The sequence below is a fragment of the Ictidomys tridecemlineatus genome, chromosome 11, assembly GCF_052094955.1.
Source record: "Ictidomys tridecemlineatus isolate mIctTri1 chromosome 11, mIctTri1.hap1, whole genome shotgun sequence".
NCBI lineage: Eukaryota > Metazoa > Chordata > Mammalia > Rodentia > Sciuridae > Ictidomys > Ictidomys tridecemlineatus.
The window spans coordinates 48,754,709-48,772,478 of NC_135487.1; the positions used below are offsets into that span (position 1 = coordinate 48,754,709).

General features: G+C 32.7%; 1 protein-coding gene across 8 annotated transcripts in view; it reads left to right on the forward strand.

The window, feature by feature from the left end:
• Atg4c (autophagy related 4C cysteine peptidase) overlaps positions 1 to 17,770 on the forward strand; it is a 92,677-nt gene that overhangs the window by 23,930 nt on the left and 50,977 nt on the right. For all 8 annotated transcript variants that reach the window (XM_013363980.4, XM_021734828.3, XM_013363979.4 and 5 more), the window contains exons 3-5: positions 2,835 to 2,972; positions 10,629 to 10,712; positions 15,949 to 16,182. In XM_013363980.4, the coding sequence (XP_013219434.2) occupies positions 2,897 to 2,972; positions 10,629 to 10,712; positions 15,949 to 16,182 (394 nt within the window). In that variant the 5' untranslated portion in view covers positions 2,835 to 2,896. The remainder of the gene's footprint in view (positions 1 to 2,834; positions 2,973 to 10,628; positions 10,713 to 15,948; positions 16,183 to 17,770) is intronic.

Below are 17,770 nucleotides of genomic sequence, written 5' to 3' on the forward strand. Positions count from 1 at the left end.
TGTAGTTCAGTAGTAGAGCACTTGCCTCATATATGTGAGATACTGGTTCGATTCTCAGAACTACATATAAATAAAGGTCCATCAACAACTAAAAAAAAAAAAATAGTGGGAAGATTATGGTATCATAGTGGCCAAGCTAGAGAAATTTCAAGGGAGGTCATGAGTAGTACAGCTACAGTGGATTTAGGGGTAAGCTCATTGGTTTTACATGGCACCATTCTGGAAGTGTCACAGCAGCACTGTTGATGAAATACAATATCCTTACACTTGAGACTTTAGTGTGGCAAATATTTGTAATTGGAAAGAAGACTTTGATAAACTATTTAATTAGAGAGTCAGAATTAGTGCATTTTGACTTCTTTATTCCTGCTAAGGACCATCCAGAATAGTGTTAGGAATTGGTGAAACCAGTCTTTCCTGTGGCCTACTTTCTTTCTGACTTAGGAAAAAAAAATACACGTGTGCACCTTTTCTTAATTAAAATATTTGGATTTAGAGGATTCAAGGTTGGTGACTTTAAAAAATATAATCTTCTAAATTCTAAAACTAATACATTTTCTTTACATAAGATTTGGGAAATATGGACAATGATGATATAAAAGTAACCACACAGAGAAACTGTTAACATTTTGATGAACTTCTTTTGAACCTGCCATTTATCCCACCCCTGCCTGTGTGGTCTGACAGTGTTTCTCCACTTTCACAAACTCTTTGGAGACATTTTTAAAGGCTATGTAATCCATCATTTAGATGCACTTTATGTAATGCACACATTTTATAACTGCTTCTCTTTGCTTTTATATATTTTGCTAAATATGTGGACAGTTTCTTTGAGGGAAATTTTCCTTTATTTTAATTGTAAGTTAAAACTCATTCTAATTCTGGTGAGAGTGCTACTAGCAATATATCTATATTTCATTAATTTATCAGTTCTTTGATTCATTTTTTAAAATATATTTTTTAGTTGTTGATGGACATTTATTTATTTATTTATTTATTTATTTATTTATTTATGTGTGGTGCTAAGAAATGAACCCAGTGCCTCACACATGCTAGGCAAGTGCTTTTACCACTGAACCACACAAAACTCCAACCCATCAGTGATTCATTTAATAAATGTAAGGTGATCAAATAGTGAGGGTGAGCAGGAAGGTATTCGAGGTAGAAGGAACAGTACTTGCAGAGATAGCAAACAGCATATCAAAAGTTCAAGAAGCTTAATTTAAAAAATGGCTTCAGCATACAATACATGTTAGGGATTGGCAAGAGAGGAAGCTAAGTGAAGTATGGATAGAGTTACTTCATGAAGAGCCTTAAATATTCTCATTAAATACCAGGAATTTGCTAAGTGCTGGGGTTGTAAACATGAACTAGACAAAGTCCTTGAGAAATGTATTTATAGCTCTAGTTCTTGTTTATACATCAGCAGTTTGCAGATTAAGATTTTCAGCTCAGACATCTCATTTTAGCCCCAAATCAATGTAACCAACTGCCTTGTTAAGAATGAAAACAGGCGCTACTGATATATTCTCTGGCTAATAAGCACAGCCTAACTAAACCTGTATAAATATGTATATTACCTGATTTTCATTTCTATAAATTGTAACTTCTTTTGTGGGACCAGTGGAGAAACAGTCCAGCTGCTGCTTCCTAAACTGCATCCTTTCCTATTTTCCCATTGTTCCCTTGTTTCTTATGTGGATTGGTGGTGGAATACCACCAGCTGGGATCCATCAGGCCCCAGGATGAGCTGAAGGTATCCCTGCTTCTGTCATCTTTCAATATTCTCCATGCTGCTGTTTGTTGAGTAAAACAAACACAAAACAATTCCAATATTTGTGTTTGAAACCAGTTTCTTAGGATAAAGAACAAAATTCTTAACCTGGTCTATAACGCCTGGTGTGTTCCTTTCTGCTCCTGCATCTAGTGCCACTTTTTTGGAGTTTGTGTATTGTAAGCACATTTGTTTTTAAATTCTACCAGTAAGTCATGTTTTCTCCTGTCTTAGACATAATTTATGATTAGTAGCTTTTAATGCATATTTTAAAGCACAATGCCTATTGTTAGAAAAATGAATGTATCAATATTTTTGAGTAGATATTTATAACCCTAAAAGAGTAATGTTCTGTGCAACATTCATCTCTTGAAAAGTACACTGTGAATTATTGCAAATAAACACAAGCATTTTCAGTTATAATTTGTTCCTCATTCAGATTGTTTCTCACAACTCAATTTTCCCCCTAGACAACATTATGAAACACATACTTATGAACTATGTTTATTCTTATTTTAAAGTAAGAAAACATTTTCTTTTATAAATTTAAGCCATACTATTTTATTTTTTAAAAAGCTTTGGTATTTGGTATTAAAATAGGAAGAAATTAAATGTCATAATTTAAAATACAAAACAATTAAACTTTATATGAAAGTAGCAACTTAATATTAATGGAAGTCAACATTTTATTTTATAAGATTTCAAATCACCTTCTCTAATAACAAATAAAATAAATCTTGGGTGTTCTTATAAGCATAAAAGCTGAGCTATGTTACTAAGGTAATTTTTATTATATTCAATATGAGTGTTTGGTTTTGTGTGATAATTTTATTGTTACATATTTGGTATTGAATGTTTCATATAGTTAAATATTTATGGAATATCATATTTTATAAGATTTTTGTCTGTAAATGAGAATTTGATTTTCTATTTTTGTCTGTAAAATGAGAAATTGGTTTGCTCCTTTTACTTCAGACTATATTTAATCACTTAAGTAACTTTAGCAGAATGGCACCATATAATATGTATACTTATTTTTCTTTAACTTTTTTTCTTTAAGTCAGAAGATTAAACTGTACAGAAGAATGCAACCAAGTAATGGCTTTTTCTTAGAATTTGAATATGGAGGCCACGGGAACAGATGAAGTTGACAAGCTAAAAACTAAATTTATGTCAGCATGGAACAACATGAAATATAGTAAGTATTATGACTTATGAATTATATAAATCCAAGGAGTATTTTAAGATATATATCTTTTTTCCTTAATTTTTGTAAGGAATGTAGATAAGAATCTCCTGAAGAAAGAGCTAAATGTCATTATGAACATTGCTTAGAAACTCAATCATACTGTGCGGTCCTTTTTTCCCTCCCTATTTTGATAGAGTTTATTGATATCCTCATGGATGTGTACTTTTTAACATCCCATGGCAGAAATAATTTATTCAGGTGATAATACTTCACTTCTTTAGATTCAGTTTCAGGCAGCCTCATCTCTGAACCAGGAAGTTAACCAAAGTTTACTTCTGAACATACAGTAGTATCAGGTTTGTACACTGATACTGCTGAATTTTTTCTTCAAATGTACTCTCTAGTTACTATTTTCAAACTGGTTACTCTTGGCAAACAAATTCAATAGGGGTAATATTTTTTTGGTACCAGGGATTAAATCCTGGGGTACTTTTTACCAATGAGCCATTTCCCTAGTTCTTTTAAAAAATATTTTATTTAGAGACAGGGTCTTGATGAGTTGCTTAGGGCTTCCATAAGTTGCCAAGATTGGCTTTGAACTCATGATCCTCCTGCCTTAGTCTCCTGAGCCACTAATGTGGTTATTATTGAAATCCACCTCAGGTTAGATACAAATTAGAGATGAAGAAGCCCTCAAAGATAGAGAAGTACTCAGGCAGAACTAGTTTCTACAGGAAGAAAAAACCAGGAATGATAACAAAATTCTTTAAATTTATCTTTGAAACAGGAATGATGGGGCTGAGGTTGTAGCTCAGTAGTAGAGCACATGCCTTGTATGCATGAGACATTGGGTTTGATCTTTAGCACCACATTAAAGTAAAAATAAAAATATTGTGTCCATGTACAACTAAAAAAAAATTTAAAAAACCAGGAATGATAACAGAATTCAATAAAAGGCCTTTATAATATAAATACAGATAAAACATAACTAGCATTTGGCTTCTGGTCTACTGGAAGTGATCAGCTAGCTATATATGTATAGATATAATTTGGCAACAACATTATATTGCATTTTGAAAATTTTGAACATTAATTTTTTAAAAATAAAAGTATTTTACATACTAAAAATATACCCTTTTATAGTGTACAATTTTAATTTTCATTTATTTTTTGTGGTGTTGGAGATTAAACTCAGGGCCTTGCATGTGCTAAATGCATTCTACCACTGAGCTGTTCCCTCAGCCCTAGTTCATATTTTTAATATATCAATTTAAAAAGTGTACTTTCTGACTCCATGAATTTGACTGTTCTGAATATGTCATGTAAATGGAATCATATAGCTTGTTACCTTTTGTATCTGGCTATTGTCACTTTGAATAATATTTTCAAAGTTCATCTGTATTATAATATGTATGTATTAATACTTCATTTTTTATATGAAACTCATTAATGTTTTATTGTATGGCTAAGAATTTTACTTACCTTTTTTCAGTTGATGTATATTGGGTTGTTTCTGTTTTTGGCTACTATGAATAGTGTTGCTGTGAACAGGTTTTTGTGTGAATGTATCTTTTTCATTCTCTTGGGTATATACCTAGTAGTAGAATTGATGGGTCATATATTAACTCTAAAGTTTAACTTTTGAAGGAACTGCCAAACTATTTTCCTTAGTGACTGTACCATTTTAAATTCCCTTCAGCAAGGTTTGAGAGGTTGACTTTATCCATATCCTTGCTTTCACTTGTTATTGTCCATCTTATTGCAGTGGATGTAAAGTGGATTCTCACTATGGGGTTATTTGCCTTTCTCTGATAATTTATAATGATGAACATCTTTTCATGACCACCTGGCTAGTTGTATGTCTTCTTTGGATAAATGCTTTGTCCATTTTATAATTGGGTTATTTGTAATTTTATAATTGAGTGATAAAAATCTCTTAGCAAATATATGATTTACAAATATTTTCTCTCATTCTTGGATTGACTTTTTACTTTCTTGATAGTGTCCACTGAAGCCCAAAACTTTAATTTTGATGAAGTCCAGTTTTTTTTGTCTTTGGTTGCTTGTGCTTTTGATGCCATAATAAATCAATTGTTGCTAAATCAAGATCGTGAAAATTTATATTCATGTTTCCTTCTGAGAATTTTATTGTTTTAACTCTTACATTTAGGTTTTTAAATGCATTTTTAGTTCATTTCTGCATGTGGTGAGAGGTAGAGTTCCAATTTTATTCTTTTGTATGGTTATTTAGATTTCTCATTATCAACTATTATTTCTCAGTTGAATGATCTTGACATCTTTGTCTACAATCAACTGACCATAGATGTATGGGTTTATTTATGGACTGTCAGTTCTATATCATTTTTCTCTCCATCTGTCTTTATACCAGTACCTGACTGTGATAATTGAAAGAAAAGTGGTGCAGGACTGATCACACACACACCTGGTATAAGAAGTAGGTTTATTGTCAGGAGCCTGACAAGGCTGTTCTGCACAAAGAGAGGGGCAGCAGCAGCAAGGAAGGAGAGCAACAGCAACTCCCCCCTTGAATCTTATCTTTTATAGGCTAGAACCATGGCCGCATACTAGGGATAGGTTTAGTCTTGACTGACGTGGTAAGCAACCCCTTATCTTGTGGAAGGCAAGTTTATTTCTTGGGAACAGAGACAGGCAGTTTTCCCATCTCTCAGAGGAGGAATAGGGAAGCCAGCATGTCCCTTTATCTTAAGGAGAGAACATGGAAACCAGTGCGTCCCCATCTCAGGGGCCAGTAAGTTGTCTTCTGTCTCTTAATGAGAGAACAGGGAGAGACCAGCACATCTCCAGGCTGGTAGGTTTTATCTCGGGCTAGTTTCTATTTCATGGGAATAAGAACAATATTCATAAAATGGAGGTGGAGAAAAGGAAAATGGCTGCAATTATGCTCACAATGATTACTATAGCTTTGTAGTAAAGTGTGAAATTGGAAAGTGAGTCTTCCCACTTTTTTTCCCTTTTCAGGATTTTTTTTGGTTATTCTGGCTTATTTGCCTTTCCATATGAATTTTATGATCATTTTGTCAATTTCTACAAGATGCCAGCTGGGATTTTGATAGGGATTTCATCGAATATGTAGATCAATTTGGGGAGTTTTGCTCTGTTAGCAATATTAAGCCATCCTGTCCATGGACATGAATGTCTTTCCAATTGTTTAAGTCTTTTAAAATTCAGTGATGTTTTGTAGTTTTCAGTGTTCAAGTCTTGCACTCTTTTTGTTGGAGCTATCTTTTCTTTTTGATGCTGTTGTAAAATGAATTGTTTTCTTAATTTCATTTTGAATTGTTCACTGTGGTATTTAGAAATACAACTGGTTTTTGTAATTTGATCTTGTATTCTATAACCTTGAAGAACTTCTTTATAGGTACTACTAGTTTTTTTTTTTTGTGTGTGTGTGTGTGTGGATTCTTTAAGTTTTTTTATAGAGAAAATAATTTTATCTGCAAGTTGAGACTTGTCATTTAATCTTTTTTTTTTTTTTTTTTTTTTGTAGGGCTGGGGCCTTATGCATGTGAGGCAAGCACTCCACCAACTGAGCTACATCCCCAGCCCTTGTCCTTTAATCTTTAATGAGTAGGTTATATGATGAAGATCTCATTTGTAAGGTTTGAAAATTATAATAAAGAAACTCATTAACACATTTCAGCAGTATCTTAAGAGTTGTTATTTAACCAGTCACACACATATGCATATAAAAGTTTTAATAATGTGTGGCTTTCTTTGTTTAGATATTTAAGTGCATATTGTGAAATTATGGTTATCACACCTCTGAAGAACAGATTGTTTTGGGTAACTAAGTGTTCTAGGTAGCTTTTTGTTATGAAATACTGTTTTAATTTTAATTGATGGAGCTCATTTTAAAATGTTTTGTGTATTTTACATCCTTAGAGTTTGTATAGCATGGGGAAGTGTAGGAAAGACTTCTGTTGATTGAATATTCATTGTATGCTGGACTTTTTAATAGACAGTTTTTGTCCTTTATCATTTAAATCTCATCTCTCTGATACTCTGTGTTAGATTTTTCTTGCTGTGACAAAATGCCTGAGAATCATTTTCAAGAGAGGAAAGATTTATTTTGGCTCACAGTTTCAGAGATAGTCTCAGGGTCGGCTGGTTCCATTGCTTTCTGGCGTCTGGCTAGGTAGAAACATCATGGTGGGGGAGTATGTGGCAGGGGCGTCTATTCACCTTATAGCATCCAAGAAGCAAAAAGAGAGAAGAGATTGGGGTCCAAGTATTCCACTCAAGGGCATATCTCCAATGACCCAACTTCCTATCAGTTCCACCACCTTTCAGTAGGATATCAGCTTGGGACCAAGCCTTTGACACTCGAACCTTTGGAGATGATGATCCAAATCATTACACTCTTTTTTTTTTTTTTAAATATAAGTTTAGAAAGCTGAGAGTAAATGACCTGTTCAAGGCCACCTATCTGGGTAAATCTGGAAAAGAGATTTCAAACCCAACCTCCCTTGTTTTTCAATCTTATTATTTTCTGAATATAGTTTACATAATTTAAGATTATTCAAAGTCAGGCTGATATTATCATGGTGATGAAATTGGAACTGAATAATAAGATATAAAATGCACTGGATTATATTTTCTTCAAAAAGCCATTTTTTGCTCCCCCCCCTTTTTGCATGATTTTATGATTATAAATTTGGGTTCCTCTTTAAAAAATTAGTATTGATACTGAGGTCAGTATTGATAATTATTATTCTGGGTGTTTCTTATTCTCCAGAATATTATTATCACGCTTAGTATTTCTGTATATTTTATCCTGTGTACGGCTTTTAAAGCCTTAAATCACAAATTTGAATATTACAAATAAGGCTTTTTTGTAAGATTCTCTTTATGGTAGTTGATCTCCAAAGATGACCCTCAGTGAAGCACATCTTGTGTTGTCACTTTTTCTGATTGAATTTGGTCTGGCTCATGTTGGACATTAGTTAGTAGGAATGAAATGGAAATGATGGCTGTGTCAGTTCCAGGCCTAGCCATTAAAAGGTGACTTCCACTTACTCTGTTTTGGAGTTCTGAACTGTCAAATTACCAGTTCAGTTCTCTGCTGGAGAAATCACACGGAGAGACTCCATGAAGAGGAGAGTCTTTGTGTAGCTGTATAGCTTTGTATAATGTTTTAGTCAGCTTTTTTGCTGTTGTGACTAAAAGATCTGACCAGGACAATTTTAGAGAAGAAAAGATTATTTGAGGGCTCATGGTTTCAGAGGTCTTAGTTCATAGAAGGCAGGCTCCATTCCTCCAGTTTGGAGGTGAGGCAGAACATCATCGTGGAAGAGTGTGGCAAAGGAAACCAGCTTACATCATATTGGGTTAGTCATTGACATGGTAGACTGATTCATCTCTGACATGCCTGTGGAAAAAGAGAGAAAAAATAGGGTCTTATGGGAAGTCCTGATTCCTTTTATGTATCTAACTACATGGAATATTAAAGGACATCAGTCTGTGATGAGGGGTTAGAACCTGCCAGGGTCTACACAGGAATTAGAAGAGTAAGAGAGTATATGTACCCCATCATTAATGGTTGAATTGTAAAGCCCTGTAATCCTGTTCTCTTGTGGACTTTTGCAGTGCTTCAGGTTCTGGCCGGATTCCTAACTTTTCCTTTTTTGAAGAAGGACTGGTGGGTGGTTGGGAAATAGGTAGAAAATATAAACCACAGGGAGAAGTTTCTCCTTAAGTAGTTTCCTTTTATTTGAGCTTGTTTTTATTAAGTTCTTAAGGTGTTCTTTGAAAATACTGCCTTTTTGGGAAAGACAGCTACTACTATTTTGGATTAGGATCATTTATTATAAGATACTAAGAATAGTATTAAAAGATGATATATGTAAAACTCATAGTCTGGTCCCCGGAATATAATAGATAAATGCCAATTTCTCACTTCTTTAAAGAAGGGGGAAAGGAAAAATTGTGTTGGAAGAACATGTTTGAGCCAGAAGAAGGAGTAGGATTTAGATGGACTGTTATTGTAGCAAAGCCCACTTTGAGTAGAGGCAAGGAAAGAAGGAAATATGATTATAAAGATAATTTGTCTCTGGAAAGTCTTTAATAGGAATGAGAAGTTCATAATAAATCTATTAAGAAATGAGTAGCTGAATATGTTTTTTGAACAGAAGAGTTACCTAATCAGAACTGAGCCACAGGGAGTTTAATTTGGCTATGATATGTTACAATTGTTAGAATAGGGAAACATTTATCACACAAAAAATATTTTGGTGAGTCTTGTAATAATCCAAGTGAAGCTTAGTGTATTTGATATCCCATTCTCTCTTACTTTCAAATTAAGAGACTGACATTTTTATTTTAAATAAGTTTTTCAAGGCTTAGTTTGTAGCTCAGTGGTAGAGTGCTTGCCTCTCACATGTGAGGCCCTAGGTTCAATCCTCAGTACCACATAAAAATAAGTATAAAAATAAAGATATTCTGTCCATCTACAACTAAAAAATATTTTAAAAATAAAAATAAATATTTTAATTTATTTATGTAGTACTTTGGGGTGCACTCATAAAAATCACTACTTTATAACAAGTCTGTTAAATATAAAGGCTGATTGTCTTCCTAAGAGTAGACCCAATTTGACTTTCAATTACAGCTTCTTTGTATTGAAACAGTCTAGTATTTTAGAAGATTCATTTAATCCTACCATTAGCAATCAGGAATTTCAAATGGTGTGACTCTACTTTGTGTATAACCAGGGACATGAAAAATTGTGCTGTTTATGTATAATATGAATTGAAATACATTCTACTGTCATATACAAATTAGAATAAATAAATAAAATAAAAAAAAGAATATTCAGCAATGTAGCAGGGAAGTTCTTTCCTCAAGAGATTTGGAATTATTAATGGAATTATAAAAAGCCAAAAAGGATACTAACTTTTACCAAGGGTTTTTTTTTTTTTGCACTGGAGATTGAACCCAGGGCTTCGCACATGCTTAGGCAAGCTTTCTGCCACTGAAGTACATCCCCAGACCAGGATACTACCTTTTTGATGCTGACAGTTTAGTAATAAAACAAATTGGAAGAATTAGAATTTGCAACTTGTTGAGGTTTGGAAGGTTGAAGATTTAGATGTCTGAAAGCTTTATATACCACATGCAGACATTCTCATCTCATCAAAATGAAGACGTTTTAACAGATTTCCTCAGGAACCTTCAGGGATCTACTTTTATCATAGTAGCATGAGGCTACTGTGTGTTTTTTTCCTTAATTATTTCCTGGGAATATGCAAATACTTTCAAGTCTTTTAATTTCTGGGATAAAAGAAAATGCAAGAAATTGATATATATTGTTGCCTTGGGGACTAGAAGTTAGTGTTGGGGAAGTCAGAGCAGAATTTGTATCTTTGGAATTTTGTACCATAATAACATCAAGATCTGACAAAGTAAATTAAGATTTTTTTTCTCATATTCTTTAAGGGGATGGAATGTGGTTAAAAATATTTTTATTCAAAAGTAACATATGACTTGTATATTAAGGTCATTGTCTAAATATTTTGCAGCTCTTGGAATAAATGCACATTCGTAAGTGGTAAGCGATGTCTTGAAATTAAAAGAAAATACTACTAAACTCTTAGTTTGACTTCTTTTTTTCCTTCTTCTATTTAGGTTGGGTTTTGAAAACAAAGACATATTTTAGTAGAAATTCTCCAGTTTTATTGCTTGGAAAATGTTACCATTTTAAATATGAAGGTAAGTGCCAAATTTGTAAAACATTTAAAAATCTTTGAAGAATTTATTGTTAAACTTTTTTACTGTTTTATTTTCATATTACTCTATTTCTGGCATAGCTCTGAGTACCTTTATTTTATATAATACATAACATATTACCATATGGTTTGGTTCCTGTTAACTCCTTCAAGATAAGGATCATGTTCTCTTTTGTTATGTCCCTCATAGTTTTAGACTTTCAATATGAGTACTAAGTAAATGTTATTTGAATTTATATATTAACATTCTTTATCAGATTGTCTAATAACTTTAAAGTATATGATAATAATAATGAAAGTTTTCATCTTAGTTAACCTAAGAATGATAATTTTTCAAACATTTATGGATGCTTCAGTATCTCAAGTTGACTTTATTTGATGTTTCTGAATTTTCACATATACTCATCCTTTCAGTAATCACCTATAAAAAATTTATTCCACTACTGAGTTCTGGGCACCATGCTAGGTTCTTTGGAAAATATCTTTAATTCTTACAAGAAGCCTAAAAGATAGACTTAAGTGTCCCTACCTTATGAATGTGAAGCCAGACGCTGAGAGAAGCTAAATAATTTGTCCAAAGTTTACATGATAGCAAAGCTGAAATTTAAACCAAGACTGTCTGTCTCTAACACTGGTGTTCTTTTTACTGTGCATCTGTGCTTGACTTTGTATGTTTGAATGTGTTTCGGTCTGTCTGTCTCTAAGAGAGAAAGCAAAGAATGTTTTTGAACATATGTTATTGCAAGGTATATTCGCTTTTGGTTGACCTATTTTGGTGTATCATTTCTCATCAATTTTCTAAAACCTTATACATGGCTTTTAATAATAGCAGTTAACATTTTTCAAGTAGTAATAATAGCCAGGCAGCATTCTAGGTAATTTATATGTATTAACTCATTCAGTCGTCACAACAACCTTTATGGGTCAGGAGGAAGTTGATAAAGAAGGTGAGTATTTTAGGAAAATAGAATGGCATGATGAAAGCAATTATATATTAGAGGCAATGTTTAGGAAATGGGATGTCCACCTTAGTTGTGGTGAGGATGAAGAGTTAGGAGATATCCATATATATGTATTATTTTATTATATGATATATTTTAATATATATGTATATTTAATTTTTATTATTGGTTGTTCAAAACATTACATAGTTCTTGACATATTTTAATGGGCAGAGGATAGCCATAGTAGTATGAATAGAGTATTAAGAGTGTGGGCTTTGAAGTCAAACTTTTCTTGGTTCTGAATCTTGGCTCTTTGTTTTTAGTTGTTACTTTAGGCAAGTTATTTGATCTTCCTAAGTATTAATGATACCTATTTCATAGGTGTTTAGTTGTGTGTCTGGTACATGTAAGCATTCTAAATGATATCATGATATAAGGAATTTATAAAAAATATGATTAGAATTTTTAGAGCTTTTAAAATGTTTATTTGCTCTTTTTAGATATATATTTCAGTACAGTATATTATCTATTGCAAATTGAGCTGCTATAAACATTGAAATGGCTACATAACTGTATTATGCTGATTTTAATCCCTTTGGGTATGTACTGAGGAGTGAGATAACTGAGTCAATCTAGTTTTTTTAGGAATCTCCATACTGCTTTCCAGAGTGGTTGCACCAATTTGCAGTCCCACCAGCAATGCATAAGTTAACCTTTTTCCTATATCCTTGCCAACCTTTATTGTTGCTTGTATTCTTGATAATTGCCATTCTGACTGGGGTGAGATCGAATCTCAGTGTAATTTTGATTTGCATTTCTCTAATTGCTAGAGATGTTGAACATTTTTTCATATATTTTGTGACCATTCATATTTCTTCTTCTGTAAAGTGCCTGTTCAGTTTCTTTGCCCATTTATTACTTATTTTAATTTTAATTTTTTTGATGCTGTTTTTTGAGTTCTTTATATATCCTGGAGATTAATGCTCTCTATCTGAGGTGCTGATGGTAAAGATTTTCTCCCATTCTGTAGCTCTCTTTTCATGTTCTTGATTGTTTCCTTTGATGTGAAGAAGCTTTTTAGTTTGATACCATCCCATTTATTGATTCTTGATTTTACTTCTGGTGCTTTAGGAGTTCTACTGAAGAAGTCAGTTCCTAAGCTGACATGGTGGAGATTTGGAACTTTTTCTTCTATTAGGTGTGCCCAGGGTCTCTGGTCTGATGCCTAGGTCCTCGATCCACTTTTGAGTTGGAGTTTTGTGCAGGGTGAGAGATAAGGGTTCAATTTCATTTTATTACATATGGATTTTCAGTTTTCCCAGCACCATTTGTTAAAGAAGGTGTCTTTTATTTAGTGTGTGTTTATGGCACCTTTGTCTAGTATGAGATATCTGTATTTTTAAAAAAATAACAATTCAGGATTTAAAAAAAATTTTTAGTTGTAGGTGGACACAATACCCTTATTTTATCTATTTTTATGTAGTGCAGAGGATCAAACCCAGTGCCTTAACACGTTAGGCTAGTGCTCTACCACTGAGCCACAATTGCAGCCCTGAGATATCTGTATTTATGTTGGTATGACTCTGTGTCTTCTATTCTGTTTCACTGGTCTTCATGTATGTTTTTGTGCCAATCCTTGCCATTTTTGTTACTATAGCTTTGTAGTATAATTTTAGGTCTGGTGTTGTGATGCTTACTGTCACTTTTCTCATTAAGGATTGCTTTGGCTATTATGGGGGTCTTATTTTTCCAAATGAATTTCATGACTCCTATTTCTATGAAGAACGTCATTGGAATTTTAATAGAGATTGCATTAAATCTATATAGTGCTTTTGGTAGTAGGGAGATTTTGACAATATTAATTCTGCCTATCCAAGAACATGGGAGAACTTTCCATCTTCTAAGGCCTTCTTCAATTTCTTTCTTTAGTGTTCTGTAGTTTTCATTGTAGAGATGTTTCACTTCTTTTGTTAGATTGATTCCCAAATATTTTTTTTGAGGCTACTGTGAGTGGGACATTAAAACCATATTTTGATTTTAATTTGCATCTTTTTTGGGTAAAATTGAGCATATTTTCATTTGTTTATTGGCTATTTGGATATATCTTCTATTAAATTGTCTTCATTTTTATTTTTGATTTATAGATTTTCTTTACATATTCTGGATATAAATCCTCATTTTGGAGATATGTATAGGAAATGCTTTTATCTACTTCATTACTTACTTTTTCACCCACTTAATGGTATCTTAATTTTTAATTTTAATATAGTCTAGTTAATATTTTTTTACATCTTAAACAGTGCTCTTTGTGTTCTGTTTAAGAAATCTTTGCTTATTTAAAGATGTGATGTTTTTCTCTCCAGGCCCACTAAAGGGCATCTTGGGCTACATTGGGGACCAGGTTGTCTCCTGTAACTGTAACAATGATATTCCCTCCTATTTATTTATTTAGTTTTTTGGTGGCAGTGGGGTTTACCACTGAGCCACATCCCTAGCCTTTTTACTTGCAACTTTCCTGCTTCAGCCTCCTGAGTTGCTGGGATTACAGGCATGACCCCTTCCCCACTCTAGCATCTTTGATGTTGATGTTGGCATTGCCCTCCCTTAATTACCACCTTGTCAAGCTCATTTCCTTATTTGACTGTGAATTTGGTTTTAGCACTAGGGTGGTGAACTTTATGGTCCACATGATCTCCAAGGAATAAGAGCCTATGGACCACTTGCCTCAGCAAGAAAAGAGATGGGGAGTAGGGGTGGGAGGCCCAGCTGTTAGGGAGTTTCTGTCCTGACTCAGTCCCCCAACACAATGAGAATCTCTGCTCCTCCCAGTTCTATCCTGGACCCCCTGAAGAAGAAGAGGAGCTTAGGAAACCCCATTTTCATGTACCCTTGGTAAAGTTCACTGTATGTTTCCTAAACCCTACAGAAAAAAAGATTTCTCTCCAAGTTATTTCAAAGCCGTCATTTATTTGTTTATTTGTATTCCTCTCTGGTTGTTTTTAAGAGCAGCTCCTTTTCTTTGGTATGGATTTCATTTTAATCTGCTTGAAATTTACCTCTTAAAAATCTGTAAAATATTAGCCTTTTTCCCCTTAGGTACTGGGGATTAAACCTAGACCTTGTGCATACTAGGCAAACACTCTATCACTGAGTTACATTCCAAGGCGTTTTTATTTTATTTTAAGACAGGGTCTTTCTAAATTGTCCCGGCTGTCCTCTAATTTGTGATCTCCTAGTAGCTAGGATTATATAGTAGCATATACCATTATTCCTGACTATTAGCCATTTTTTATAATACCTGTTCCCCATTCTTTCTATTTTCTCCTTCTGCATATCTGATAAATCTTCTGTTAAATATTTCTTCATTCTCTGCAGTTTTTTGTTTTATATTTTCCATTACTTTGTCTCTCTGTGCTATGTTCTTTCTTTATTTCTTATTTCTGGCTCCCTAATTATCTCCTGAGTGGTCACAATTTGCAGTTTAATTCTACACCAGGTTTTTGTATTCAGTTTTTTTTTTTTTAATTCTAGTAGTTCAATTTGGTCCTCACCTGTTCACTTTTAATAGTCTGATTTCTGTTATTTGTCCAACTTTTGATATCCTTTTGTAATTATATGCATGATTATTTTATATCAAATAATTACAGTAACTGTACTCTTTGAGGGTTTGTTTTGCAATTTGTTTTTCATCAAATTTTTTCTCATAGTGAAATAATTATCATATTTCTCATGATTTTTGATTGTGGTATTAATTAATTAAGCCTCTGTATTAATAGCGAATCTTATGTATTTTGTTTCTTGGCTTTTCACTCTTTTTTAAAAATAATTTTTAGTTGTAAATGGATCTTTTATTTATTTATATGCTTTTTATTTGTATATCACATTTCAGAGAGCTTTAATATGAATATCCTGAGTCAAATGAGGTTAAAGATACTTTCCATCATCCTTTCATCAAATAATTGATTATATATGGAAAAGGATGTTATTGTTAATATAGTAATATGTCTTATATTAGTTATTTCCAGTGTTTAAAACGTTTCAGGATTCATTCTCATTTGATTTTCATAACAGCCTGATTAGGCAGAGTAAAATTAATCTTCCTTTTAGATGAGAAAAAAATATTAGAAAGGTTGTTATGTAGTCTATAACTTGTGAGAAAAAATATTAGAAAGGTTGTTATGTAGTTCATAACTTAAGACAATAATGCTAATATATTGCCATTATTGATATTTCTTTGCCTAACTTAAGACTATAGTTTGTATTTTTATTTTGTAGATGAAAATAAAGTGTTACCTTCAAAATCAGCATGTACAATAGAAGATCGCATAATTGCAGGAAATGTAGAAGAATTTCGGAAAGATTTCATTTCTAGAATATGGCTGACCTACAGGGAAGAATTTCCTCAAATAGAAGGCTCATCTTTGACAACAGATTGTGGTTGGGGATGTACGTTGAGAACTGGCCAGATGCTACTGGCTCAAGGACTCATACTACACTTTCTTGGTAGAGGTAAATCAAATCTCTGTTGCTTTTAAGTGTGAGCTTCAAGCTTGCATACTCTGTAAAATTCTCTGAGGTTAGTTTTCGTGACTCCCTGATGTTTTCTAAAGTTGTAACTGACCCTAGCATATTACAATTTTATTGAACTAGGCCATACATGTCTTCTATGCACACTTTCAAAATTCTTTTTTCAAATCTTTAGATAAATGTGACTGTTATTCTTGTCACTACTGTGAATTGTTAGTTCAAACTAGTAGGTTTTGGATTTTTTGGTAGTTATTATTTATTTCCCTTTTAGCATAATTCTTAGGTATATCTCCATTTCAGTAAGTCTAGGCAGGTTAATATCTGTAACTTTGGAGAATAATTAGTATCTTTTAAATCTGGAGTTTTCATCTTGGTTTATTTTCTCTTTATGTATCAATAATGCTTTGAAATTTTTATCTTCATAAATATGACTATTATATTAAGTTAATTAGGCATATTATCAATAAGATCATCATGCTTAATCTTTAAAGCCCTCTAAAATGTCATTGTGTAACTTGCATCTTTTTTTCCTAATATACCACCTTTTATTAATACATTAAAAAATTTTTTTTAGTTGTTGATGGACCTTTGTTTTATTTATTTATATGTAGTGCTGAGAATCTAACCTAGTACTGCACACATGCTACCACTGAGCCTCTATTAGTACATTTTTTAATGGACAAATGTGTATATTGGAAAGAGGATTTTATTTTACGATTTAAGGCTCTTGTCTCCAGCTAGTACTAAACACTATCTTTTTTTTTTTTTTTTTGGTACTAAGGATTAAACCCAGAGGTCCTTAACCACTGAGCCACATCCTCAGCCACAAAATTTTTCAAAGTGTTAGACAACCAGACATGGTGGCACACACCCGAAATCCCAGCAATTTAGGAGGCTAGGGTAGGAGGATTGCAAGTTCAAAGAGAACTTCAGCAACTTAGTAAGATCCTGTCTGAAAATAAAAAATAAAAAGGGGTGGGGATGTTGCTTAGTAGTAAAGTGCCCCTGGGTTCAGTCCCCAATACCAAAATACAAAAACAAAAAAAGTGTGAGACAATATCCCTGAACTTCATTGCAAATGTTTTATAACCCTTATGTAGAGATTATTGATGAGATGATTTAGAGAGAATGTTTATTTAAGAGTTCAGTGAATAAAGCAAGGAGAAAAAAATTTTAAGCTAACCTTCTGGGATGATGTATTTGTAGTCAAGGGCAAGGATTAAGAGTATTTATCATAGTCCTTACTAGATCTCTAAAGCTATGACTTACTTTATTAACTTAAAATGACATATATATTTAATGACTAGTTTATTAAAAACAGTAAAGTAATGGATATATTTGATTTTTAAGAACTTTTGTTTTCCATGGCTTCATTTATTAAATTAGCTTCATGTATGAGAAAATTGGATTTATTCTCTAAACAATAATTAAGTTATTCTGAAGGAATATATAGAAAAAATATTTTAAAGAAAGTTTAAAATTTCTGTGGAAAGATTTCTCTTTTAATGTGTAAATCAGAACAAATGCACTTTCTGAAGATATTCATGAGTACTGTAAATGTTAGTGCATG